This window comes from Otolemur garnettii, unplaced genomic scaffold, assembly GCF_000181295.1.
Source record: "Otolemur garnettii isolate 467f Iridium unplaced genomic scaffold, OtoGar3 scaffold00017, whole genome shotgun sequence".
Lineage (NCBI taxonomy): Eukaryota > Metazoa > Chordata > Mammalia > Primates > Galagidae > Otolemur > Otolemur garnettii.
The window spans coordinates 17,397,479-17,421,793 of record NW_003852412.1 but is presented as its reverse complement, the minus strand read 5'-3'; the positions used below and the strand labels follow the sequence as shown (position 1 = coordinate 17,421,793).

The window sequence follows — 24,315 nt, the reverse complement described above, 5'->3', positions numbered from 1 at the left end:
TTACTCTTTTCTGTCTGTGTAGTAAGATGGGAGAAAGAAGTATAATATTCATACCTCAGTTCTGTAATTACCATAAAAAATATAAACTTAAATTCCTCTTCTTCTTCTTCTTTTTTTTTTTTTAAAAGACAGAGTCTTACTCTATTGCCCTCGGTAGAGTCCTGTGGCATCACACAGCTCACAGCAACCTCTAACTCCTGGGCTTAAATGATTCTCTTGCCTCAGCCTCCCGAGTAGCTGGGACTACACCCCACCACAATGCCCAGCTATTTTTTTTTTTTGCAGTTTGGCTAGGGCCGGGTTTGAATCTGCCACCCTCCATATATGGGGCCAGTGTCCTACCCACTGAGTGACAGGAGCTGCCCAAACTTAAACTCTTGATAAGGTAAATGAGAGCAAAACTTGGATTTCTTAACCATCATTTTACATTTATAATGAAAAATTCTAAATGCCACCAAACTTAGCAATAGTAGAAATAATAAAAAGAAGTAAAAGAAATCTCTTGATTTTTAAATTCAAGAAGCTAGGACAATTGATTCAATTGAATTTGATCAACTTATGGTTTCATTTAATACTAATATGCTTATTTTATATTTAAAGTGATATACTTTTAAAAAATCAGCTTTCATTAAGTTATTCTTGTCTATGTATCTCTAATAAAAATGTAACTTAAACATAGTCTTCCCCAAATGGAATTTCTTACTCATAGCTTACTATAAGAATGCTGACATCACAGCCCAAGAAACATGCCATATTCTCCCATGAAATAATACACATCTTCAGTGGGAGAATGATTACCAGAAACTTTGGTACTGAAATGTTTGGATGTCAGCATCTTAATATTAAAAATTTAAACTGTTAAATGTATTTACATATTCACAAGGCTGTTTACAACTATATTTTTGTGCAATAACAAATTCAGGGTTAACTTAAAAGTTTAGTTCCTTTAAATATTACTTAAACATTTAGTCCTATAAACATTTTCTCTTGACTCCAAATTAGATACCTGTATACTTCTTTCATTATAATATCAAATGCCTATATTAGGGTCTGATACTAGCAAATATCAGAAAGACTGAGACCAGTTTTTTAACAGAAGGTTAAAAATGATCAATTAGATAGTTTATTACACTTGACCCTGTACTGCTATGCTGACAAATTAGAAGTCATTTTTATAATTGTGAGGAAAGAATTATATAGATTTTTTCTAAAATTATTCACATATGAAGACTTACAAAAAAGCTAAAATAATTCATTGGCAAGGATAGGTAGACAGAGCAGAAACAGACTGCCACATACATGCTTAATATTTGACAGAAGTAACATGGCAGAAAAAGTGGGGTGGATGTAGTCTTTTCACTTGGATGACTGTATCTTCACATTAAAAAAAAAGTACCTCAGAGGATACATCAAAAATCAATTATAGGCAGTTGAAATAGATAAATACAAAAGGCAAACTATGAGACATGTAGACAACACCATATAGGTTAAAGTTTCTTAAGCTATAAAAAGGTTCAGAGTCCATTAAGGAAAGTTCACTACAATTAAGAATTCTGCTCATCAAAAATGGGGAGAAGATATTTGCAGCATTTAAAATTGTCTGGAGATTAGCAGCCAAACTTTGAAAAGAGCTCCTACAAATTAATATGTAAAAGATAATCAACCAATTTTCAAAAATAACAGAATGATATTAACAGAAATTTAACAAAAGAAGAGTTACAAGTGACCTATAAGTGTATGAAAAGATATTCAGGGAGAAGTATCAAAAATGCAAATTAGATCACCAGAGTTAATGTTTTATACCCACCAGACTGGCAAAAATTTCAAAGTCCCATAATATCAAATGTTGAGGAAGATGTGGAGTAATAGGATCTATCACGTATTACTTGTGGGAGTGTGAATTGGTACAACCACTTTGGAAAATAATTTGGCATTTTTCAGTAAATTTGATGGCAGATCTATCCTATGACTCAGCACCTTTGCCCTTAGAAAATACACCCTACGGAAACTCAACAAAAGTCTATAAGAACAAGCTCAAGCATGTTCACGGAAACATGGTTTATGATATCAAAAAACTGAATATAACTCAAATGTCCACGGATAGGAAAATTGATAAATAAAATGTTGTATGGCCACACAATGGACGTTGTAGAACAACAAAAACAAAGGACAGGCAGATATATGCACAACAGGAATACATCTCACAGACATAGTGCTGAACAAAATAAAAGGAAGCACAGAATATACGCAGTGTGAGTCCACCTATACGACATCCAAAAACGTGCAAGACTAAACAATTCGTTGTTTAGGGATGTAAGCTTAATAATATTTAATAACAATATTAGAAGGAAAAGAAAGGGCACTAAGTCATTTTATGCGGTGGGAGTTGGGAAGTCATTGAATGAGATTGGGAGGAACCCATAGGATACTCCAAAGATGTATGGGTAGTACGCAGGGTGGTCTTCTTAAAAAAAAAAAAAAAAAAAAAAAGGCTTTTGTATATATTATAATACTCTACAAGAATTTAATAGTTAATTAAAAGTAGAACTACTTAGGTCTGTTGGTTTTAAATACCTGAAAGGAGAAAAGAATATCTTTCACACAAGTCTATAAACATTTATAAAATTCCCCAGAGAATGGATTAGCAAAGAATCAATTGCATATAAATAAAAATCATCCACTAGGGAGATAAAATACAAGAATAATTTTATTTTCTTCTTCTTCTTTAATGAAGTAGGGCCAAGGTTCTAGAAGACTCGTTTCCTATTGGGAAATATAAACCATAATGCTGTTTCTGTGACTCTTTTTTTGACTGCAGGGCAGTGCTTCCCAACCTGGGACAATTTTGCCTCTTCTTCCCCCCAAAACCTTCCTGAGACATCTGTAAATGTCTAGAGCCATTTTTGCTTGTCACAATGCAGCGGAGATGTGAAGCGGGGAGGGTGCTACTGGCGTTCAGTACAGAGAGGGCAGGCAGGGTGTTAAACATGCTGCAATGCACAGAACAGACTTCCACGATAGAGAATTATCCAACCCAAAATGTCAACAGTGCTGCTGTTGAGAAACCCTGCTATAAGAAAAAATAACACAGGAAATATAAGAATGTTTAGATCACAAAATGAAAAGCGTGACCCCAGGGACCACTTGGAGGTCTAAGAAGGCAAACATGACATTTGATAAAGACAAACAGCTTAAAGACTTCTTACACTGGTAAAAGAAAAATAGCAAATACTTGATTTGCTATTTTTATGAGTCCCATCACAGAAGTGCTAAAGTGAGGCACATTGTCAGGAAAGCTGCTCATGTAGAAAAGGTATTCAGAGTAAATTCTACTTGTGTGAGGAAATGGCAGCTAACAGCTGAGTTTGCTAATAGCTGAGTTTTGTCTGAGACTATGGCTTTGTGTATCTTAGTATTTTCTTTCTTTTAGGAGAATTCCTCATTATTGGTGTTTAAGTCTTCTTAAAATAGTTATAGATTGCATGCTTTTAGATTTTCTGTTTTTGTATTCAGAGACAAATAAATCAAATAGCTTCTATTTCACATTTCTACTTTGTACTTTTATTTTAGGTAAGAAACACTCTGAGTCTAGGGACTGAATATTCATGTTTTAACATGATTATCAATTGCAAACAGGTGTAAACAATGTACAGAATTTCTATTTGCTTAGGGAATAAGTCTATGTATAGCATGCATTAGAAATACAAACATATTGGCCAAAGATAAATGCAACATATTTTTTAAAATTAGTTTTTAAGTGTTATCTATTTAATGATAATTGAACGATTTTCATGGGATTTACATTGCAGATGTTTTTATTTTATCATATGTTGCAGATATTTATCCACAGATGTAGGATGGCACTTGTGTTCTATGGTTTTTAAGCATAAAAGATGCTTCTAAGAAAATGATTAAAAACCTCAACTGCTCACAGAGACCTGGCAGTTAGCAAAAACCAGTGCTGCTCATAATCCCAAAAGGTACAATTGTGAATGCCATAATCCCAAATGTTGAATTTCCAAAGATCAAAATCCTTAAAATGTAAAATCCCCTAAATCTTAATTCCAAAAGACTATGATCTCAGAGGTTAAAATCCTGAAAGCCAAATTCTAGGGAAAAGATTAGTGAGTTTTCCATTGTACACAGGGTAGCTGCATCATGTTAGGTAGAATTATTACCTATCTCAATTTTTGACTGATCTAGTCAAAAGACCAAGTTGTCATGGTATTTCAGATGACTGTGGTTACAAAGCTGGGTGCACACAATTACCAACCATTGTGATTCACATTGATCCATCTCAACATAGTTTGTTATGCTCATGCAACTTTCAGTGGTATATCTGAGTGTTCATGCTTGCAAAAATACGTATGGTATCGTTGTTTATTTTGTTGTGTAAAGTGGCCTATTGAAGTGTTCTATCATGTTTTTGTATGTTTTCCCAATAAATTCCATTTATAATAAGTAAATTGTTGTGTAAAGTGGCCTATTGAAGTGTTCTATCATGTTTTTGTATGTTTTCCCAATAAATTCCATTTATAATAAGTAAATAAATAAAAGTTCTTTTAAAGAACTTTTTACAATTACTTTTTCTAGAAGTACATCTTCAGGATTTTGATCTTCTGGGATTTCAACATTTGAGATTATATATTCACATAGTGTCTTTCAGGGTCATGACCCAAACCCACAAACAGCAGAAGAAGAGAGTGAGGACGGCACACAGTGGAGACCACAGTGGACAGTGATTTGCCACTGACAATTTTGACCAGTTGAGTGGAACCAGCTCTTCTCATTTTTTAAAAAAGCAATGAATCCATATTATGTTGTAGTATACTCCAATTTTTAACTATGGACAACTAATTTTTTAAAAAATGTTCTCCTCATCAAAAAACCCCAAAAAACTCCATAGGCCTGCTAGCTGGCAGTTGCTATTCTTAAAGATATTATTAGGCAGTCTTCCTACATTAATGCCACCTTGCTAACTTAAGCACCTGAAATCAAAGATGAGAATATTATGGAAAACAAACTTTTCAATTGTATTGAAAGAGTGAAATATTCCCAGTAACAAGACATGATGACATACTCAACTTGTGTCTCAAAGAATTAAACCTATTGCTCTGGAATTCTCATGATAATTGAAATGCAGAGTAAGTATACATTAGTAATGGGATAATCATTACCTGTTCCTTTCTTGCAAGTATAGGTGAGATGGTAATTGCAGGGAACATCATTCCACTGGCCATTCTCGTGCCAAATAATTACAACACAATCTTCCCCAGCTGAAAAGAAGCTGTCTGGCTGGTTGGGCCTCCAGTTCTCATATTGCTGTAAAAATGGAGGGAGAAGGTTATTACTTGCTCATCAAGAGTAACATAAGAACAGGAGTAGGATTATATCACAACATATTTGAAATTATTTTGATGGTCAAGAAAAAGACCATTCAACTCTGGGTGGAAAATATTTGTGCCTCAAAGTCTTTATTCAACAAATATCTATTTTTTGGCTAATGAAATATCACTGAGAAATTTTGTTCTAGTTATCCCATATTCCTCAACATATACTCAACCCTCAATTTAAGAAATATTATCATGTTATTGATAATTCAATGTAAAATTAATGGAGGTATAACTAAAAAAAATCATAATCTCATCATTATGATCTAACATAGTTTCACCTAACCTTGCACACACGTATGATTTTATATAGCTGTGATTATAGTGCAACCAATTTTCAGCTTTTCTTATCTTTACATCATAAAGTAAAATCTCTAATAACCACAATCAGAAATAATAAAGGGGAAATAACAACTGATGCCACAGAGATACGAGAGATTATCTCTGAATATTACCAGAAACTGTATGCCCAGAAATTTGACAATGTGAAGGAAATGGATCAATATTTGGAATCACATCCTCTCCTTAGATTTAGCCTAGAATTAATAGATCTCCTGAACAGGCCAATTTCAAGCACTGAGATCAAAGAAACAATTAAAAAATCTCCCAACAAAAAAATGCCCCAGTCCAGATGGCTTCACACCAGAATTCTATCAAACCTTCAAAGAAGAGCTTCTTCCCATACTGCAGAAATTATTTCAAAAAATTGAGGGAAGGAATCTTCCCCAACACGTTCTACAAAGCAAACATTGCTCTGATACCAAAACCAGGAAAAGACCCAACTAAAAAGGAGAATTTCAGACCAATTTCACTAATGAGCATAGATGCAAAAATTCTCAACAAAATCCTAACCAATAGATTACAGCTTATCATCAAAAAAGTCATACATCATGATTAAGTAGATTTCATCCCAGGGATGCAAGGATGATTTAATACACACAAGTCAGTAAATGTTATTCACTACATCAACAGAAGCAAAACCAATGCCAATCCTCTCAATAGATGCAGAAAAAGCATTTTATAAAATCCAGCATCCTTTTCGAATTAGGACACTGAAGAATTTAGGCATAGGTGGCACATTTCTTAAACTGATCAAAGCTATCTATGACAAACCCACAGCTAATATCTTACTAAATGGAGCTAAACTGAAAGCTTTTCCACTTAGAATTGGAACCAGACAAGGTTGTCCTCTGTTACCATTACTATTCAACATAGTGCTGGAAATTATAGCCAATACAATTAGGCAAGACAAGGAAATAAAGGGCATCCAAATGGTAGTAAGGGAGGTCAAACTCTCCCTCTTTGCTGATGATATGATCATCATTAGAGAATCATTAGAGAATCCCAAAGACTCAACCACAAGACTCCTGGAAGTCATCAAAAAATACAGTAATATCTCCGGATATAAAATCAATGTCTGTAAGTCAATAGCCTTTGTATATGCCAACAACAGCCAAGATGAGAAGCTAATTAAGGACACAACTCCCTTCATCATAGTTTCAAAGAAAATGAAATACCTAGGAATATATCTGACAAACGAGGTGAAGGATCTCTATAAAGAAAATTATGAAACCCTAAGAAAGGAAATAGCAAAGGACATTAACAAATGGAAGAACATACCACGCTAATGGCTGGGAAGAATCAACATAGTTAAAATGTCTATACTTTCCAAAGCAATCTACAGATTCAACTCAATCCCTATTAAAATACCAACATTGTACTTTCAAGACTTGGAAAAAATGATTCTGCATTTTGTATTGAACCAGAAAAAACCCTGTATAGCTAAGGCAGTTCTTAGTAATGAAAACAAAGCCAGGGGCATCAGCATACCAAATTTTAGGCTGTACTACAAGGCTATAGTGGTCAAGACAGCCTGGTACTGGCATAAAAATAGAGGCATAGACATTTGGATTGAATAGAAAACCAGGAAATGAACCTAACAACTTATAACCACCTAATCTTCGATAAACCAAACAAGAATATACACTGAAGGAAAGACTCCCTATTCAATAAATGGTGCAGAGAGAACTGGATATCCACATGCAAGAAACCGAAACTGGACCCACATCTCTCTCTACTCACAAAAATTGATTCAAGATGGATAAAGGACTTAAATTTAAGGCATGAAATGATAAAAATCCTCAAAGAAAGCATAGGAAAAATACTGGAAGATATTGGCCTGGGGAAATACTTTATGAAGAAGACTGCCATGACAATTGCAATAATGACCAAAATAAACAAATGGGACTTAATTAAACTGAAAAGCTTCTGTACAGCTAAGGAGACAACAACCTAAGCAAATTGACAACCTACACATTGGGAAAGGGTATTTACATATTTTGAATCAGACAAAAGCTTAATAACTAGGATTTATAGAGAACTTAAATTAATCCACATGAAAAAAGTCAGTAATTCTGTATACCAATGGGCAAGAGAGGTGAACAGAACTTTCTCTCAAGAAGACAGATGAATGGCTAGCAAACATGCAAAAATGCTCATTGTCCCTAATTATTAGAGAAATGCAAATCAAAACCACCCTGAGATATCATCTAACCCCAGCAAGAATAACCCACATCACAAAATCTCAAAACTGCAGATGCTGGTATAGATGTGGAGTGAAAGGAACACTTCTGCACTGCTGGTGGGACTGTAAACTAATACAACCTTTTTGGAAAGAAGTATGGAGAACCCTCAAAGAACTCAAGTTAGACCTCCCATTTGATCCTGCAATCCCATTACTGGGCATCTACCCAGAAGGAAGAAAAAAACCTTTTTATCATAAGGACACTTGTACTAGACTGTTTATTGTAGCTCAATTTACAATCAGCAAAATGTGGAAACAGCCTAAATGCCCCCCAACCCAGGAATGGACTGACAAGCTGTGGTATATGTATACCATGGAATATTATTCAGCCATTAAAAAAATGGAGACTTCACAGCATGTGTATTAATCTGGATGGAAGTGGAACACATTATTCTTAGTAAAGCATCACAAGAATGGGGAAGCATGAATCCTATGTACTCAATCTTGATTTGAGGACAATTAATGACAATTAATGACACAGTGGGGGGCGGGAAAAGGGGAGAGCAGAGAGAGAGAGAGAGAGAGGAGGAGGGAGGGAGTGGGGGAAAGGAAGAGCAGAGAGAGGGAAGGAGGAACGGGGGTGGAAAAAAATATAACTCTAGTAGTCTGAATAGTACCACTGAGTTACCCCCAGAGAGACAGTCCTGAAAAGGGTGCTGAGGAGCCCCGAGTTACGAGAGCACTCAGACCACAGTGTCCCTGCAGCTAGAAACCGACATTTGCTCGACCCGGCTTTCCACTTATCTCACTGTTTTCCCTTTACTTTTGTTTCCTTCCCTTTCCTTTTCATTCATCCCTTACCCTCCAGCCACCATGCCCTTTCTTCTTCTTTTTTCCCTTCTATCTTTTAATAGATAAGCAAAAAAGCAGGGGCACAAAAGTCCCTGGTATAGAACTCAGCTGTTTTTAAGAGACAAAGGATGAAAGTAAAACCCAAAGGAACAGGAATTCATTAAAATGAACAGAAATCGGCATTCAATACCTTCTATAGTCAAATATTCCAGAGTTCCTCAAATATTAAATTTGGATTTTGGAGCTCAACATTTCCTATTTACTTTCTAGATAGCCTCTTACAGGAAAGCAGAAGACAGAAAAAATTCCAGCCTTCTGACAATATGAGTCAACTGCGCAATACGCTCTGTCCCTTGCCTCTACCCACATGGTCCCATCTCCCTTGCTGGACTTACTTTTCTTTGTAACACTTATTGATTCTAACATTCTATATAATTTACTTATTTCTTGCATTTTTTAGAGTCCCAATGCCAGGGACTCTATCTATCTTGATGTTGTTTAATAACTGGTATGATATTTAGAAATAAGGGACCGCATGGGGTGTTTCACACTTCCTTGCCCACGTCTATCCCTAATCAAAGGCAGTGCTTTCTGCTAGCCAATAAGTAATGAGGGAGAGAGGCAGTTATGGAGCCCGGGGAAGGAAATAACCTTTCTGGAAAACAAACGGCAATGCATATCTGGAGGTTCAAAAAAACCTTCCTATCCTTGGCCCACAATAATCCACTTCTAAAATTCTACCCTAAAAAATAGTCAGAGATGTGCATATTTGATGTGAAATAACTATTTACCCTAGCAGTAAATGAGATACCATCTATAGAATGAGCGTCAGTTCAATGATTATGATAAAGCCAAACAAATGAAGTCAAACATATTGTCTTTGAAAAATATACAGGGTGGACATAAAGTTCGTGTGCAATTTCCTATGTTAAACTATTTTTTTTTAATGAAATCATAGATGTGTACATTAATACTATCATGGGGATGGGGCACAGAGTGCTGTTTCTGTATACAATTTGAAATACTTTCATCCAACTGGTTAACATAGCCTTCATGTCATTTTCTTAGTTATTGTGTTAAGACATTTATATTCTACATTTATTAAATTGCACATGAATTTTGTGTCTACCCTGTATAAGTAAATGGGGAATAGGAAAAGAAGTGTTAAATTAAAATATATACTGATCCAAATTTTACAGATATTCTTTGGTACAGCTATATGTATGAGTATGCGTGTATGTGTAAAGGACAAAAAGCAAAGGCCTGATCTCTTACAGCATTTATGTCTGAATGATATGAGACTGACAGATATTGTATTTTATATGTTCGTATGTATTTTTTTTTTTTTTTTTTTTTTTGCAGTTTTTGGTCGGGGTCTCAAGCTGTCCCCCTGGGCAGAGTGCCGTGGCATTACAGTTTTTGGTCGGGGTTCAATTTGAACCCGCCACTTCTGGCACATGGAGCTGGTGCCCTACTCTTTTGAGCCACAGGCACCGCCTATGTTCGTATGCATTTTTAAGTTCTCTAGAGAGAGAATAAATTACTTTTCTAATCACTAAACATGAGCATTATAAAATGCTCCATGTATTTATCAGAAAGAACCCCCAGATTTCTTAGCTAACCCTTTTTCACACTAACCTTAACAAAAATCATTTCGTTTTACCAAAGTCACTTGACTGCTGTGTAGTTTTTGGAACTGACATTTCTTCCTGATCTGAACAATTACTATCTCATTTTCACGCTAAAATGAGAGTGGGATTCCGTGTCACTCAAGTGGTTCTCTGAGCTCAAACTGCCCAGCCTCAGACCTCTGGTAAAAGATTTAATTGTCTTCGGTGAGAATTGCATTTGGCTCACAGCAGTGATTTAAAACGTGTGTTCCTGTTGTTGCTTGGCAGAGCTGTGCCTTAATGGTGCAGGACCAAATTTCAGCCCTGTGGTTTTTACAGGAATGCCCGATACCCACAGGCACGCCACACTATTACCTCATATCTGATCGCTCCATTGTGCACATTTATCTTGGCTGGATGCTTTGATTTTGCTCCATGTTATTGCCAAACTGACTTAGCAAAGAAAACTCCAGGTTTCTGAACAATTTTCTTTGTTTCCTCCTGAAATCTTTACAGCCTTATTTAATATTACTTACAGGGAAAAGGAGTATAAAACATAAATCTTTGACTTTAGGTTCAGTAATGTAGCTTTTTTCCCACTAAAGTTCAATGTTAAGAAGAAATCCCTCCTCAGGGAACCAATTTTGAGTTTTAAGAATATATATAATAGACTCTCACACAATACAATGTCTCATACACATAGAAATATAAATTCCTGGAATGAGCAAAGAAAAACTCACCACCTTCCATGTGGATTTTTTCCCCTTCACTTGGAATTATAAACAAACATCCTGGGTGATCTACCCTGGACCAACCCTCTCCTAGGGCCAGATAGGCAAACTAAGAATTATTCCAAAAAGCCAGCAAGGCTTAGGGAATTTGTTTTAACCGCTTAGACAAAAATAAAGGCTGACCATGCCTCTGCACATTTGTCTGTGCCACAGAAACTCAAATTCTCCACTCCAAACCCTGAACTCTTTTTATCTTTGAGATAGTCTCATTATGTCGCCCTCCGTAGAGTGCAGTGATGTCACAGCTTACAGTAGCCTCCAACTCTTGGGCTTAAGCAGTTCTCTTGCCTCAGCCTCCCAAGTAGCTGGGACTATAGACGCCTGCCACAACACCTGGCTATTTTGTAGTTGTTGTTGTTGTTGTTGCAGTTGTCATTGTTGTTTTGGTTATTTTTAGCTGGCCCGAGCTGGGTTCAAACCCTCCAGCCTCATTGTATGTGGCTGATGCCATAACCACTGTGCAAACCCTGAACTCTTATTGCCTTCCCAAGGCCAAGTATTAGATCACTATTATACCTGAAAGAGAACTCAAAAATTACTTAGTACTTTCACTCTCTCCTGATGGCAGAGAAAATTATGATGCACAACACAAACAGTTGATAAACAGGAAAGCCAATTCAGATGTAAATTTTTTTTCTTGCATTTCATTAAGAGATAATCATTTTCTACCTGGTGGGAAACTGCTTAATGCTGTATATTGAACGATAAAAATTATTTTTAGAGTTCCAGTTAAATGACTAGCTCTCAGATCTATAGAAACATGCCAAAAAAGACAATCATTTCAATTAATTGGATTCAGTCACTTTTTCAGTATTGTTTTCTGTTTCTTTTTCCCCTAATTGAGTTCAAGCATATCAGTTGCCAAAGTCATAAAATGATAAGAAAGAAAAAATGACTGGATAAAATCCAACAGCTAGTACATATGGCTCTTTTGCATGAAAATTGTGTCCACAAACCGGATGACTCAATGAGAACCAATCTTAACATTGTGGGGGAAAGGTCAGTGCAGATCAGTTATTCATCAAAGTCTATCAAAATATATGCTTAGCTTATTTTGTTCCAAATAATCTGTACTTTATTGTTAAAAATTTCCTTCTATTTCACATCCACACACAAAAGAAGCCCCATCCTGCAGCTCACTCAGACTGGCTGGAGAGCTATCTATTTCTCTCCTACCTCCCTCTAAGCAAGTCTCCAATTTAAGTCAATTAACAAACCCGAGGTGGGGGGAAATGCTGGGTGGGGAGAGGGCTCTGCTTTTGAAAGTTACCAATCATCTATTAAAGTCAGGCAGGGCTTACGTCCATTCAAGGTGAATCTCTGACTATGGAGGGTCTACAAGGTCCAACTGCCCTTCAGAGATAGCAGATGATCTTTCATCTTTTAAAATACACATCACATAGCAATGACCAATGGCCCTAAAACCTCATTAGATAACCAGTATCGTAAGAATAAACAAAACAAGCTGATACAAAGATGCAATATAACTAATTAACCTTTTCCTTACACAGATAACTGCCTTTTTGCTAACATTAAAAAAGCATTTTTTATGTAAATGAATAAGACAGAAATAAACCAGGAATTTTTGTTTTCTTCTTTGCTTTAAAAAGTTTCCTTGGGTTCAGCTTCCAGTTCTGCTTTCACTTAAATAAAGGAAGCATGGGCATCCAGTACCGGCCACTGCTGTGTGGCCACCTTATCCCAGGTGGTTCTCTATGCAACACACGGAGAAGCAAATCCATCTGTGAGCCAAAGATGGAGACGCTTTGCGAGCCACTGTTCTTACCAACCTCGTTAGTAACTAACCCTTCTTCACAATCCCAAACCATTGCAAATTCTTTTGACTGACACTGATGCGGCTCATGCCCCATGTGTTGGGCGGTGGAGGTGGGATCACCAGAGGGGAGGGGAGGGCAGAGAGGTCACTCAAGACCAGCCTGGGCAACAGAGCGAGACCACTTTCTCTAAAAATCCAAATTTCACCCAGATTTTACAATTTCTTAACTTGATCAAATAACTACACAGAATAATCAATGGGCACTGGTTCTCTGAAAGGGTCAGATACTCTGTTTTCAGTCTCTTGGTTTCTTTTCTTCTCTACTGGCTCCTAAAGGAGAATATAAATAGAAAGAAACCCAGAATTTTCATAGATAGCACTTAAGTTAAAGTTCATCTTTTTGTAAGTCATATTTTGAAGCTTACCTACTTTCTCTCTCTCTCTCTCTCTCTCTCTCTCACACACACACACACACACACACTCCTCATATACAGTACTTCATGGCACTAAAGAAGGGTCTCTGAGCCTTGGGAAGGAGCCTTTTCATACAGATCTGTGCAGTTGGTAAGTTCCTACCATAACTACACTAGAGAAAATAGCGATAGACATCTGGAGACTGGAAAACTGAGCTGCCCATTAGACTTGGGAGTTAAGTAAACCATTCTTACACACTAGTCGGACATGGGGCACAGTTCAAATTTGTGCCTGAACAAAAAGTACAGATTATTTCATATTGTGGAACTTCAGTAGTTCTCATGTACAACTGGAACTGACAATCCTAAATTTGCAATTGCTGCAGGTCTACTATATCTGTCTATTTAACCACCCACATCATTAGAGAAATTTTTTTTAGCTTGGAAGCAATAACCTTTCATTCTTTAAAATTCATTATAATTTATATTATCTATTTTTTTTTTAAGACAGAGTCTCACTCTGTCACCCAGGCTACAGTGCCCTGGTGTGAGCCTATCTCTCAGGAAACTCTAATTCCTGGACTCAAGCAATCCTCCTGCCTCAGTCTTTCTGAGTAGCTGGGCCTACAGGTACCCACCACAACACCCCCAGCTAGCTTTTTCATTTTTAGTAGAGACAGGGTCTCCTTCTTGCTCAGGCTAGTCTTGTACTCCTGAGCTCAGGCGATCCCGCAGCCTCACCCTCCTGGAGTGCTAGCATGAGCCACTGCACCCGGCTAATTTATGTTATCCTGAATGACCAACTAAAGACTATGTTTAGGAACCATTGTGGATCTGGGCAAGCTCCCTTAAACAATCATACACATCCCGTTGAGAAGTACCATTCTTGACATTTGTCCAGTAAAGCCATTCAATGACAAAATATATTACCTTAATTTGGGGGGGAACTTACTCAACTTCAAACTATAATTTCTATTTTTTTTTCCTTGAACAGTCCAATCGCTGCTTCTAGCTATACTCTCTCCCTCCAAACAGTGCTAATTTAATTTGCAGTAAAAAATTTCATGAAAAACCACAAAGCCTTCTAGGTTCTCCTCCCAAGAAGACTACCCAAGGAAAACTTTCTGCTGGGTTCTCTCCTACTACGAGTAAAGTCAAGATACAAAATGATCGGTCCCAATATTTGCCTTAGTTGCTAGGATTTTGCTAAGCATGTGATTACATGTGTTAGCTTTACACTGCATTTGAAAAGTCATCTCCTTTTACATTTAACTTTCGTGTTCACAATATCGTACAATTCATACTAAATTTTTAAACTACTCAGAGCCGCAGGAACTTAAATCACAGAGAATATTATTCCTGCTTAGATCTGGGGGGAGGTCTAGGAACAAGTTCTGAAACACAAAATAAAAGATGGCCACTAGGTGGTGATATATATCCATCCTTACATTATGAATTAGTAACACCTCTGAACAAAAGAGAACTTAGAATACTCCAATTTATGATTATTTCATGTGGCAAAAAAGAGTAAAGAAGTGTCTGTGATATGTGCTCCCAGTTTTTTGAAGGAAAACATGAAGTTGGACTTCAGCTAAACAGTATTGACCAAGCTGATCTCATTCTGTTTAGTCACAGGCAGCTGTAGCTATAATCTATCAGGTGTCCTCAAACTATGGCCCACGGGCCACATGCGGCCCGTCTAGGACATTTATCCCGCCCACCGGGTGTTTTTGCCACAGCTGCCTGTCTTGCTTAGCTGCCGACTCGTCCCAGGGTCTGCAGTCTGGCCCTCCAACAATCTGAGGGACAGTGAACTGGTCCCCTGTTTAAAAAGTTTGAGGACACCTGATTCTAAATTATCCATCTGACTAAAATGCTCATCAACAATAGTTTATTCTTTTGCATTTTTGCCTTTTAAAATTATTATGTGATTTACATCAACAGTATAATTGTATTAGAATCCAAATCAAGTCTGAAACATCCACTCAAATCCTTAGGACAGGTCAGATCGTAGAAAAATACCTATGCACACAGTGAAATCTCTACTGCGCGAATCACAGTCGGTTTGTTTTTAGGTAAAAACTTATCTAGGTTAGCTTTGAAAATGCGACACTGGCACTGAAGCTGACTTCTTTGTGCGCAAACCCTTTCATCACCTGGGGCCCGTATGCCAGTGCTGTACCCTCAGAGCTACAAAATGAAACTCAAATGCAGGGGCTGCGAGGGCAAGCAGATAACCACCGAAGTACAAAAGCAAATTCCAAACAGAACAGACTTTTCACTAGAGGATGGTACATATTTGAAACACACACCGAGAAGAAACCATTTTTTTAACTGAATAGCAAACCCAGAATAACCACGCTGGGTTAGCCCTGGCCTTTCAGAGCACAGGTCAAATGGTTATCTGAAAAGAGGCTGCAGGACTACTTATTACAGAAACCAAAATATTTGGCAACTTTAAAATGACTTTTTTATCCCTAGATGGCTGTCGGACACAATAGGCATTTGTTTGCAGTCTGAGGTGGGGGTATATTTAGCTTTGTTTTATTTAACTTGTTAAGGACGACTGACTTCCCTGCAAGGTGGAGAGGGACCCTTTTCTGATTCTTGTACTTGCTGAGGGTTACTGTGGTCCCAGTCCTTATTTATTTATGTTTTAAGGTATGTTATGGCTTTGCTGTTGTCTTTTAGTTGAACAGGGTAATTCACTGACCCACACTGGAAAGAAAAGAGCAGCTTTGTTTTAAAGGAGAAAGAGGCGTTTGTTTGGGTATCCCTACCCTATGCTGGCAGCCTGGAGTTGGATCTTACCAACACGAATATGCTGAAGGGAAGAAAAACTAACTTGGGGTCTCCTGATAGTTGTTAAAGTGGCAATATGCCTATTATTTTCCTAGCTGGCAAACCTCTGCCCAGGAGAGACAATCTGGCCGGTTCTTGAGAACAGCGCTAATCTTGTGTAATAGCGTGAGCTCACTGCCCTACAAAGCAGTAATTATCTACAGCATTTTCAGAAGGATGTGAGTTACTCCCACAGAGACCACTGCGAGACAGGGGGCCTCAAGCAGAGAGCCACAAAGCAACTTGCGTTTAATCCATACAGTGAATGGTGCCAGGAGGCCCCTTCACCCAAGCTTGTTTGCACAGGTCATGAAGTGCAAACGACCAAATGCAAGGAGAAATTGCCAAAACCCATTCCATTTTTTTTTTTTAATTTGGAAGGAGGAGTGGCTTTCTGCAGTTATGCATCATCTTAAACTAATTAGCCATTATGTTTCAATATCTGCGTGTGATTTTAAAGTTTCATAGGACAATGTTGGAAAGTCATCTGTGAAAAGGAACTACTGCATCAATAAGTTTTCCTCCTCCTTTCTTTTTTTTTAGGATAATCTTGTCAAATATGGAATCATTTTTCTAGAGATGATTATTGTTCTTCTAGCCGTCCCTCCCTTCACCAGCTATCTGATCTCAAATAAAGGCAAAGTAGAGAGGACGGATTTATGGTCTATGATTCATGATATTTCACAGGTGGAATCGAGGAGCCGGTTGATTCCAAACCAATTGAAGCTTCAACACAAGTGAAAGTTTTCATTAGGAACGCAGTGGTTTCCTGCAGAGAGGAATCTGAGAATTCTTCCATTCATGAGTAATGTATTAAAGGGTAAGGAAAGTGCATATGTTTTCCTTGGCTTTTGGGTTAATATAATAAAAGCCTGGAAGTTTAACCTAATTAGATTAATGCTGATATGCAGTGTGACTTGTTCACAGAGAAGTGGCATTTGGCTTAGCACTTAGGCCACACCACAGCCGACACAGAGCCATCTGCAAAACTTTTATAGAAAGTCTTCTAAGATTTGCAGGTAGAAAAAGGAAAACTTAAGTTTTTTGTGTAGGGAGTTTTGTTTTGGCTTGTTTTCTGCCAAATCACAAGTGTGATCCTTTCAAATGAGCAAAAACATACAAAAAAAACTTAGAAAGCACCGGAATTAGTTAATACCCCCGATTCTCTTTTCAATGTCCAAGACATCTGGGAGAGGAAGGAGGATGGAACCTTTGTGTTTATAAACCGGTAATAACAATACATTCCTGCAGAAACAGAATAATGGTTTATGGCCTATAATTTGTTGCTCCTTTTTTCTGTTCCTTTCAAGTGTCTCTTCCTGAGTTAAGGGCTATTTCTTTATAGTTTCTACCTTTTTCAAAGCTGTTTATTCTCACAATACTTTCTTGACAGCCTGATGTGTTCATTTATGAAAAAGGAGGGAGCTCTGAATTCAAAGTCAAATTCACAGCGATTCTGCCCTTCTCTTCCGTCAACTCTAATCAAGGAGGGGTGAGTGGGTGTTGGAAGTTCTAGGTCTGCCAACCCACTTGCCAACGCTGGACTACGCTTATTAAAATGAAAAACAGGAAAGCGAAACCTAGTTATCTCCCAGATAGAGCTTAAATTGCATTTTTAAGTAAAAAAAGGTTAATTGTGCAATTAATTTTACTAATTATCAATTTTTTTCTTGCAGTTTCCATCATAACTATCAAGGGGCAAGATGACTCTGTTAGAGCAAGAACATAAGACATTTATGGATCTGTGATTTGGTAACTTGCTCTAGAACACAGGTTCTCAACCTTCCTAATGCCTCCTAATGCTGTGACCCTTTAATACAGTTTCTCATATTGCAGTGACCCTAACCATAAAACTATTTTCGTTGCTACTTCATAACTGTAATTTTGCTACTGTTATGAATCATAATGTAAATATCTGATATACGGGATGCATTTTCATTGTTACAAAGTGGTTGCAACCTATAGGTTGAGAACTGCTAGAACTGCTGCTCTAGAATCTCCTGACTAGAAGCAAATGCAGAAGAGAGAGGGGGAGTCTCCTGCCTCCCGACACCGGTGAACGAAAAGGAGGAAGCCACAGCACTTCCCAGGAAGCAGAGACACCCACAGCCTCAATGCAGATACCAACAAGGTGGAATGATACTGGCAAAGTAGAGTGATGCTGACCAAGTAGAGAGAGTAGAAGTATATCACAGGAAGGAGATAGAGAATTTTTTTTAATGCTTAGGATAAAGTTGGGACTGTCTTGCAGAAAAGATTAAACCTTCCAAAAACTCCTCACTAAGGCTGGGGGCTGGGAGGCTGAGGCGGGTGGATTGCCTGAACTCACAGGTGTGAGACTAGACTGAGCCAGAGTGAGATCTCGTCTCTAAAAATAACCGAGTGTTCTGGTGGGCGCCTGTAGTCCCAGCTGCTTGGGAGAGTGAGGCAAGAGAATCGCTTGAGCCCCAGAGTTGGAGGTTGCTGTGAGCTGTGATGCCATGGTACTCTACCGAGGGCCACAAAGTGTGACTCTCTCTTCTCCAAAACAATAACACAAAAAATTCCTCACTATTTAGAAAAGAGAACCAGATTATCAGTTCCATTCAGTTCTCACCCTCTAGACATCGCCATCTAAGGTAACATTTTTCTTGGAAGAAAAATGTCTGATCTGCTGAAGACTCCAGCGGCCAGTGGTGAGAGCTGAGCATCAATGGTGCTAGGGGAGCCACTGATGGAGGAGAGAAGAAAGCAGCACAGACCACGGGAATCCCTGCCCCAGAACCAAGCAGGCAAAGAGATGGAGCAAGGGAGGAACAGATTTAAAGCTCTGAGACCTGTTAGAGTTTGATCGTAACACCCATGTTGGGGAGTTAGATTACACAAAGTAGTGTGGTTAAGGCCTTAAGAGTTTCTGATATTCTTTAATTGTGTGTCCCACACACACAGGGCAGTCTTCAGCTGAGAAGAAAGCTGTGAACATTATTTCTCCAGGAAGTAGATAGACAGAGGAATGCGATTTCTCTGGTGTCTGCCTTCCTCCGTGCTGGAATGAATGAACAGCCCTGGGTAGGGGATGACTAACAGAAGCTCTACCCAAACTCAGGCAGCTAGATCATCCTGGGCCAAGCTATCTATAAAAGACAAACGGAGCTGATAACATTCAGCAGTGATATTTCCATTTGCTTTCGTTACATTTCGGATATAAATGATAAGGGTTTTAAAAGTGATTTTTCCTCAGCAAGTATACAACCATGTATACTTGCTTCAACCATGCTCCACCACTCTATCTTTTGAATCTTAAAATGTCCACCCAACATTGCTTATTGACTCAATAAGTATCTATTTTGGAAAAAAACAAAATCCTCCTTCAAAGTTTTGAGTAATTGTCGGTTTCCTAAAGCTTCACGGAACCCTTTCCTGATATAACCCAAACACGCAGGAGTGGCAGTTTGCTTTCCATTTTCTATTTTTAATTTGCACAGTTTATTACAAAGGTATTCCTAGGACAACCGTGGACAAAATCATCACCATTTCCAGTGGAAACCCTTGTTTCCCTTTGGGCTGGTGCCTTTTGTGAGATGAATTCTATTCAATTATATATTTCTGTGCCTGAGGAACACTTTTTTCACCATATATGAAAACCCACCTATTATGTTTTGATGTTTTTCATTATGGTACAACTTTATACAAGGTCATCAATTTAGGTAAATCAGAAACGTCACAAAGAGATTCAGCCCAAAGACTTCTGGTGGACATTTTAAGATTCAAAAGACAGAAGCGGTTGACCAAGGTTGTATAATCAATTATCACTTGTTTGTTCCAATGACACTCATTAAGTATTTATTTTATGTCAACTACTCTGCTAGGTGCTGAAAAAATAGAGATTAAAGTTAATCCCTGTGTCAGATAGCTCAGTGTCAGGAAGTCAACCCCACAGGGGTCTGTGCTAAGATACTGAGAGGACCAAAGAGCTGTGGCAACAGCAAAGAGGACCTATTAGTCACACACAGCCAGGAAGGCTTCCTGGAAGAAGGAGACTTCTTCTGCAGGGCACTTGAATGTTTATGAAATGAAATAAGACCAAGAGGTGAGGATGAGCTCCAGGGCACACTCCAGGGGCTGTGGAGGTAGAGAGATGCTCAAGGAGTGACAGGTGCAGTGGGTGGGCTTTCTAACTCACCAGGCTAATAATTAAAACTTTATCCCGCTGGTGATAGGCAGACATTGAAGAATTTTAAGAAGGGAGTAACAAGAGTTCACAGCCAGGGGAGGAAAAGGTCATGAGCCCTGGAAAGCAGATCTGAGGGAGAACACTTCTGAGGAATCATTCACTGGACAACTGGTTACAGAAAGAACTTTAAAGTCAGCTAATAGCCTAAAAGTTAGATAAGAAAAGTTTGTTTAAGTTTGCCACTTTCATGTGTATTTAACTTGGATAGGTTAACTTAGTATCTCTGGAGACATGACTTGGGTGACAAGTAAAGCAATTCATTATTGAAGTTATTGGCCAGGGTTCCTAATAGAGACTAGGTGCATTTGGCTGTCAGAGAACAATAGTCCAGTTAAAGAATAACTGGTGAGGAGAAAGCAAAGGGTCCGAATGAAAACGGAAATGAGTTAGGAGAAAATAACATGAACCACAAGGGCAGGGCTAGACCCCATTTTATTGTGAGTGTACTTGTGTGAAATATAGTAGGCCAAAACTCCAAATCAAAGTCTTTAAATATAAAAGTTTTTTAAATGAGGAGTTGGCATTTTATCAATGAACTCAACCTTATAGAAGCCAATAATGTGGACCGAATCCAGCAGAATCTAAAAACTAAGGGCAATTTAGATGCCTTGGTCAAATATCATTCATTCAGTATAAGTACATAATTGAATTAATCTAGGCATAAAGCATAATCATATGAAAGATGATATAAATTATACTATACGTTTATTGAAAGTAAAATTTAATTATTTCAAGAAAAGAAATCACTGAAACTGAGACCTAATAAAAATTTATTATCATCCAAACTCACTGGATTGTAAGACTGCATATGAAAAGACGGTATAAGGTGAGTATCAAAGGATCTTTTTGTTTGAATACTGCTCTACCTCCCAAGATGGACAAGCTCTAATAAATCTTTCAAACAAAAAATGGGAGGGGGGGAGTGCAGAAGAGGAGAGAAATCACTTAAAACATAAACAAAGTCCTTAAAATTGCACACAGTCAAGTTAACACCATTCCCACGTATAAGCAGATACTGCTTCCCGGATGGAGACTTTACTAGTAGGGATATTTTCAAAAGCAAAAACCTTGGAGTAAACAGTGTTACAAAGGAGAACTATTGGATTCAAAGGGCTGCACACATATGGAACCTGTTAGGGGGTGGGGACTGCAGAAAGAACTACAAACAAGTTTTAGAGACACCTAGGCTGTCTCAGAAAGGAAGGGGATGGAGGAAAGGGTGGTTACGACAGCAGGAAAGTGGGCCCGAGATCAGTCGAATGGGAGGGAGACAGGGCAGATGGTCTGCTCTGTTCCAAAATGTTCAAAGTCAAGGGACACTCCTCAGTACACTTTTGTTTCACACAAAGAGGGAATTAAGAAGAAACCAAAGATCTGTCCAAGTTTTTGTCCAGATTTACTTGTGTCATTTGATAAATTTTGCTAATTGACATGCTACATTTGCTGCCTTCTTCAAAGCCAGGCCCTCTCCGTCATCCTTAGGTTTCAGTTAAAAGTGTGAATTAATTAAGAGTAAGTTAAGTTGTGTAGTTATCTACCTTATGTTGTGTTATATTCCCCCTGGAAATTTCACAGGCAGATTTCAGAGAAAGATCAATATTTCTCCTTTGTGCCATACTCACTAATCTACCAAGTTTAGGACCAACCTAGACCATGGAAGTGATAATTAAGTTATTTTTCAACAATATTTATGTGTCTAAAAATTAATGGACACAGCCAAAAAAACTGGTTGAGTTGCCTTGCTTTGGGACAGAAGAATAATTACGTCTGGCGAGTCAAGCTCACCTGTGTGGTACCTGGCAGGGCAAGTTTCCTAAGACATTTTACAGATCTCACATAGCTGCCAGATACAAGCCAATATTAAGTACTTTGTAACCAAACTCAGAGGGATAAGGGATAAAGCTTTATCCTAGACATCATGAGAACTAAAAAGCAGGGGAAAGAACCACATCTCTGAAGAGGTGAGCAGCTAATGGAGAAACCAGGGTAGAAATACAAACATAAACATCAATTCTACATAACCATTGACAGATTGGGGCTTGGCTCAGTTGGGTCAGTGTGTAGGAAAAACAGATTTTTCATGTTGCACCTGGCCAAAGGCAGCTAGTCTAGGCTCCGGGCTGGGACACCCAGAAACACAGCCAGTAGAGCTACATTGTGAGGTAATTGATGGCCTGGATGTGCAAAGCGAAGTACCAAGCAGAACTGGCCACCTGTGTGCTGGGCATTATAAAGATCTGCACTTTTCACTGGCTACATATAGGGGAAATTTGTGGGAGGCTGACTTACAGTGAGTATTCTAGAACCCAATTTATTCCAAGACAATGAAGTATCCATTGAACAAAGAAAGGTCCTTGAATGTCTATACTATATGATACGTATTAAAAACTGTAGAAACAGTTTTCATTTTCTGTCATATGTAGAAAGAATCCTTTTAACTGTATGTTTACCTACAAATGAAACTAATAAAAACAAAATTGTCTACCTTCAGTTAAAATTAACATATAAAGACTCACATCACCCCTACACTAGTCATCCACCTGACCAATGTCGTCCCCCTTAGGTACAGCAAACTGAAAAGCGGCAACAATTACAGATACCCAGCCAGACAGGACAGTAAGAAGAAAAGGAGCCTGTTCATTCTGAGCTTGTGGTCCTGCATCTCAGGACGATCTACTTCCCCTACTTTTTCTGTATCTTGCCAAAGAATCTACTTCTGAATTCTGAATGACAGATATTGCTAATTAAACATAAGGAATGATGACAGGCAGACAGCAAGCCAGACTTTATTAGGGGTTGCTCAAAGCAAAAACTATAATAAGGACTACTTTTTTTTTTTTTAAGTCACTCTGGCTTTGGAGACAGGCCTGAGTTCAAACACAGGCTTCCCCACTTAGTAGCTTTGTGACTCTGAGCGAGTAGCTCCACCGATCAGCCTTCTTTACCAAAAACCCCATCACAATTGTAAAAGCTATTATAGGGAATAAGCACACACAAGCGCTCAGTATAGTGACGGACACGTAAAAGTTTATTTAGAGCAGTGTGTCTGCAGGAGCACAGAGTAGCTTCCCTGAACAGAGTAGAATTTCCAAAAGCAGAGATTACTTTGGCATCTAGTCTAGAATGAACCTTTTACATTTTGGCCGACTCATTCAACCCCGTGAGTGCCAGGTAATGAATGAAGTGCAAGTACCGCAGCAATTCACGCACAAAAAGAGCTTTGAAATTATTTAGAATTCAACTTATACTTACTGGCTGGCTCTGTAAATCCTAATTTTGCATTTCAGAATCCTAGGAACACTTAGAAAATATAGCTGCTGGCGGTTTGCTGTAATGAACGTTGGCTGAGGCCTGGACCCCAGTTTTTTAATTATGTCCCCCAGGTGATTCTGAAGTACACCCAGCACTCAGTACCACCAGAATAGCCAATTACACTAGAACTATTTCTAAAGAATCAGATTCATTTGTGTTTACAAGCAGTAGCTCAAAACAGCTTCACCTGTTCTGATAAAGAACTTACTGCAGGCTTCTCAAAATTGTGGCTGGCATAGTCAAGTCACTTCTTTATTTCTGTAGAAATATAATTAAACACACTGGACTTTCCATAGCTGAGCACCTCCCTACATTGACCACCTCCTGACGTTGACCCAATTTTCATAGCCTGGACATACACCACATGTACGTATCAGTAGAGCAGGCCCAGTCCTTTATGTTGACCACCTCTATATGCTGACCACTTTGTTACAGTCCCTTACAGAGGTCCTACTGTACATAATTAGTTGGCTGAGATTCCAAGATCATAAATCAACTGGGACCTCCTCAAATTAAAAAGCTTCTGCACAGCCAAGAACACAGTAAGAAAAGTAAGTAGACAACCCTCAGAATGGGAAAAGATATTTGCTGG

The 24,315-nt window shown here is 38.2% G+C and overlaps 1 protein-coding gene across 2 annotated transcripts in view; it reads right to left on the bottom strand.

The window, feature by feature from the left end:
- VCAN (versican) overlaps nt 1–24,315 on the bottom strand; it is a 112,390-nt gene that overhangs the window by 2,006 nt on the left and 86,069 nt on the right. For both annotated transcript variants that reach the window (XM_003785960.3, XM_023510877.1), the window contains one exon: nt 5,178–5,322. In XM_003785960.3, coding sequence (XP_003786008.1) covers nt 5,178–5,322 — 145 coding nt within the window. The remainder of the gene's footprint in view (nt 1–5,177; nt 5,323–24,315) is intronic.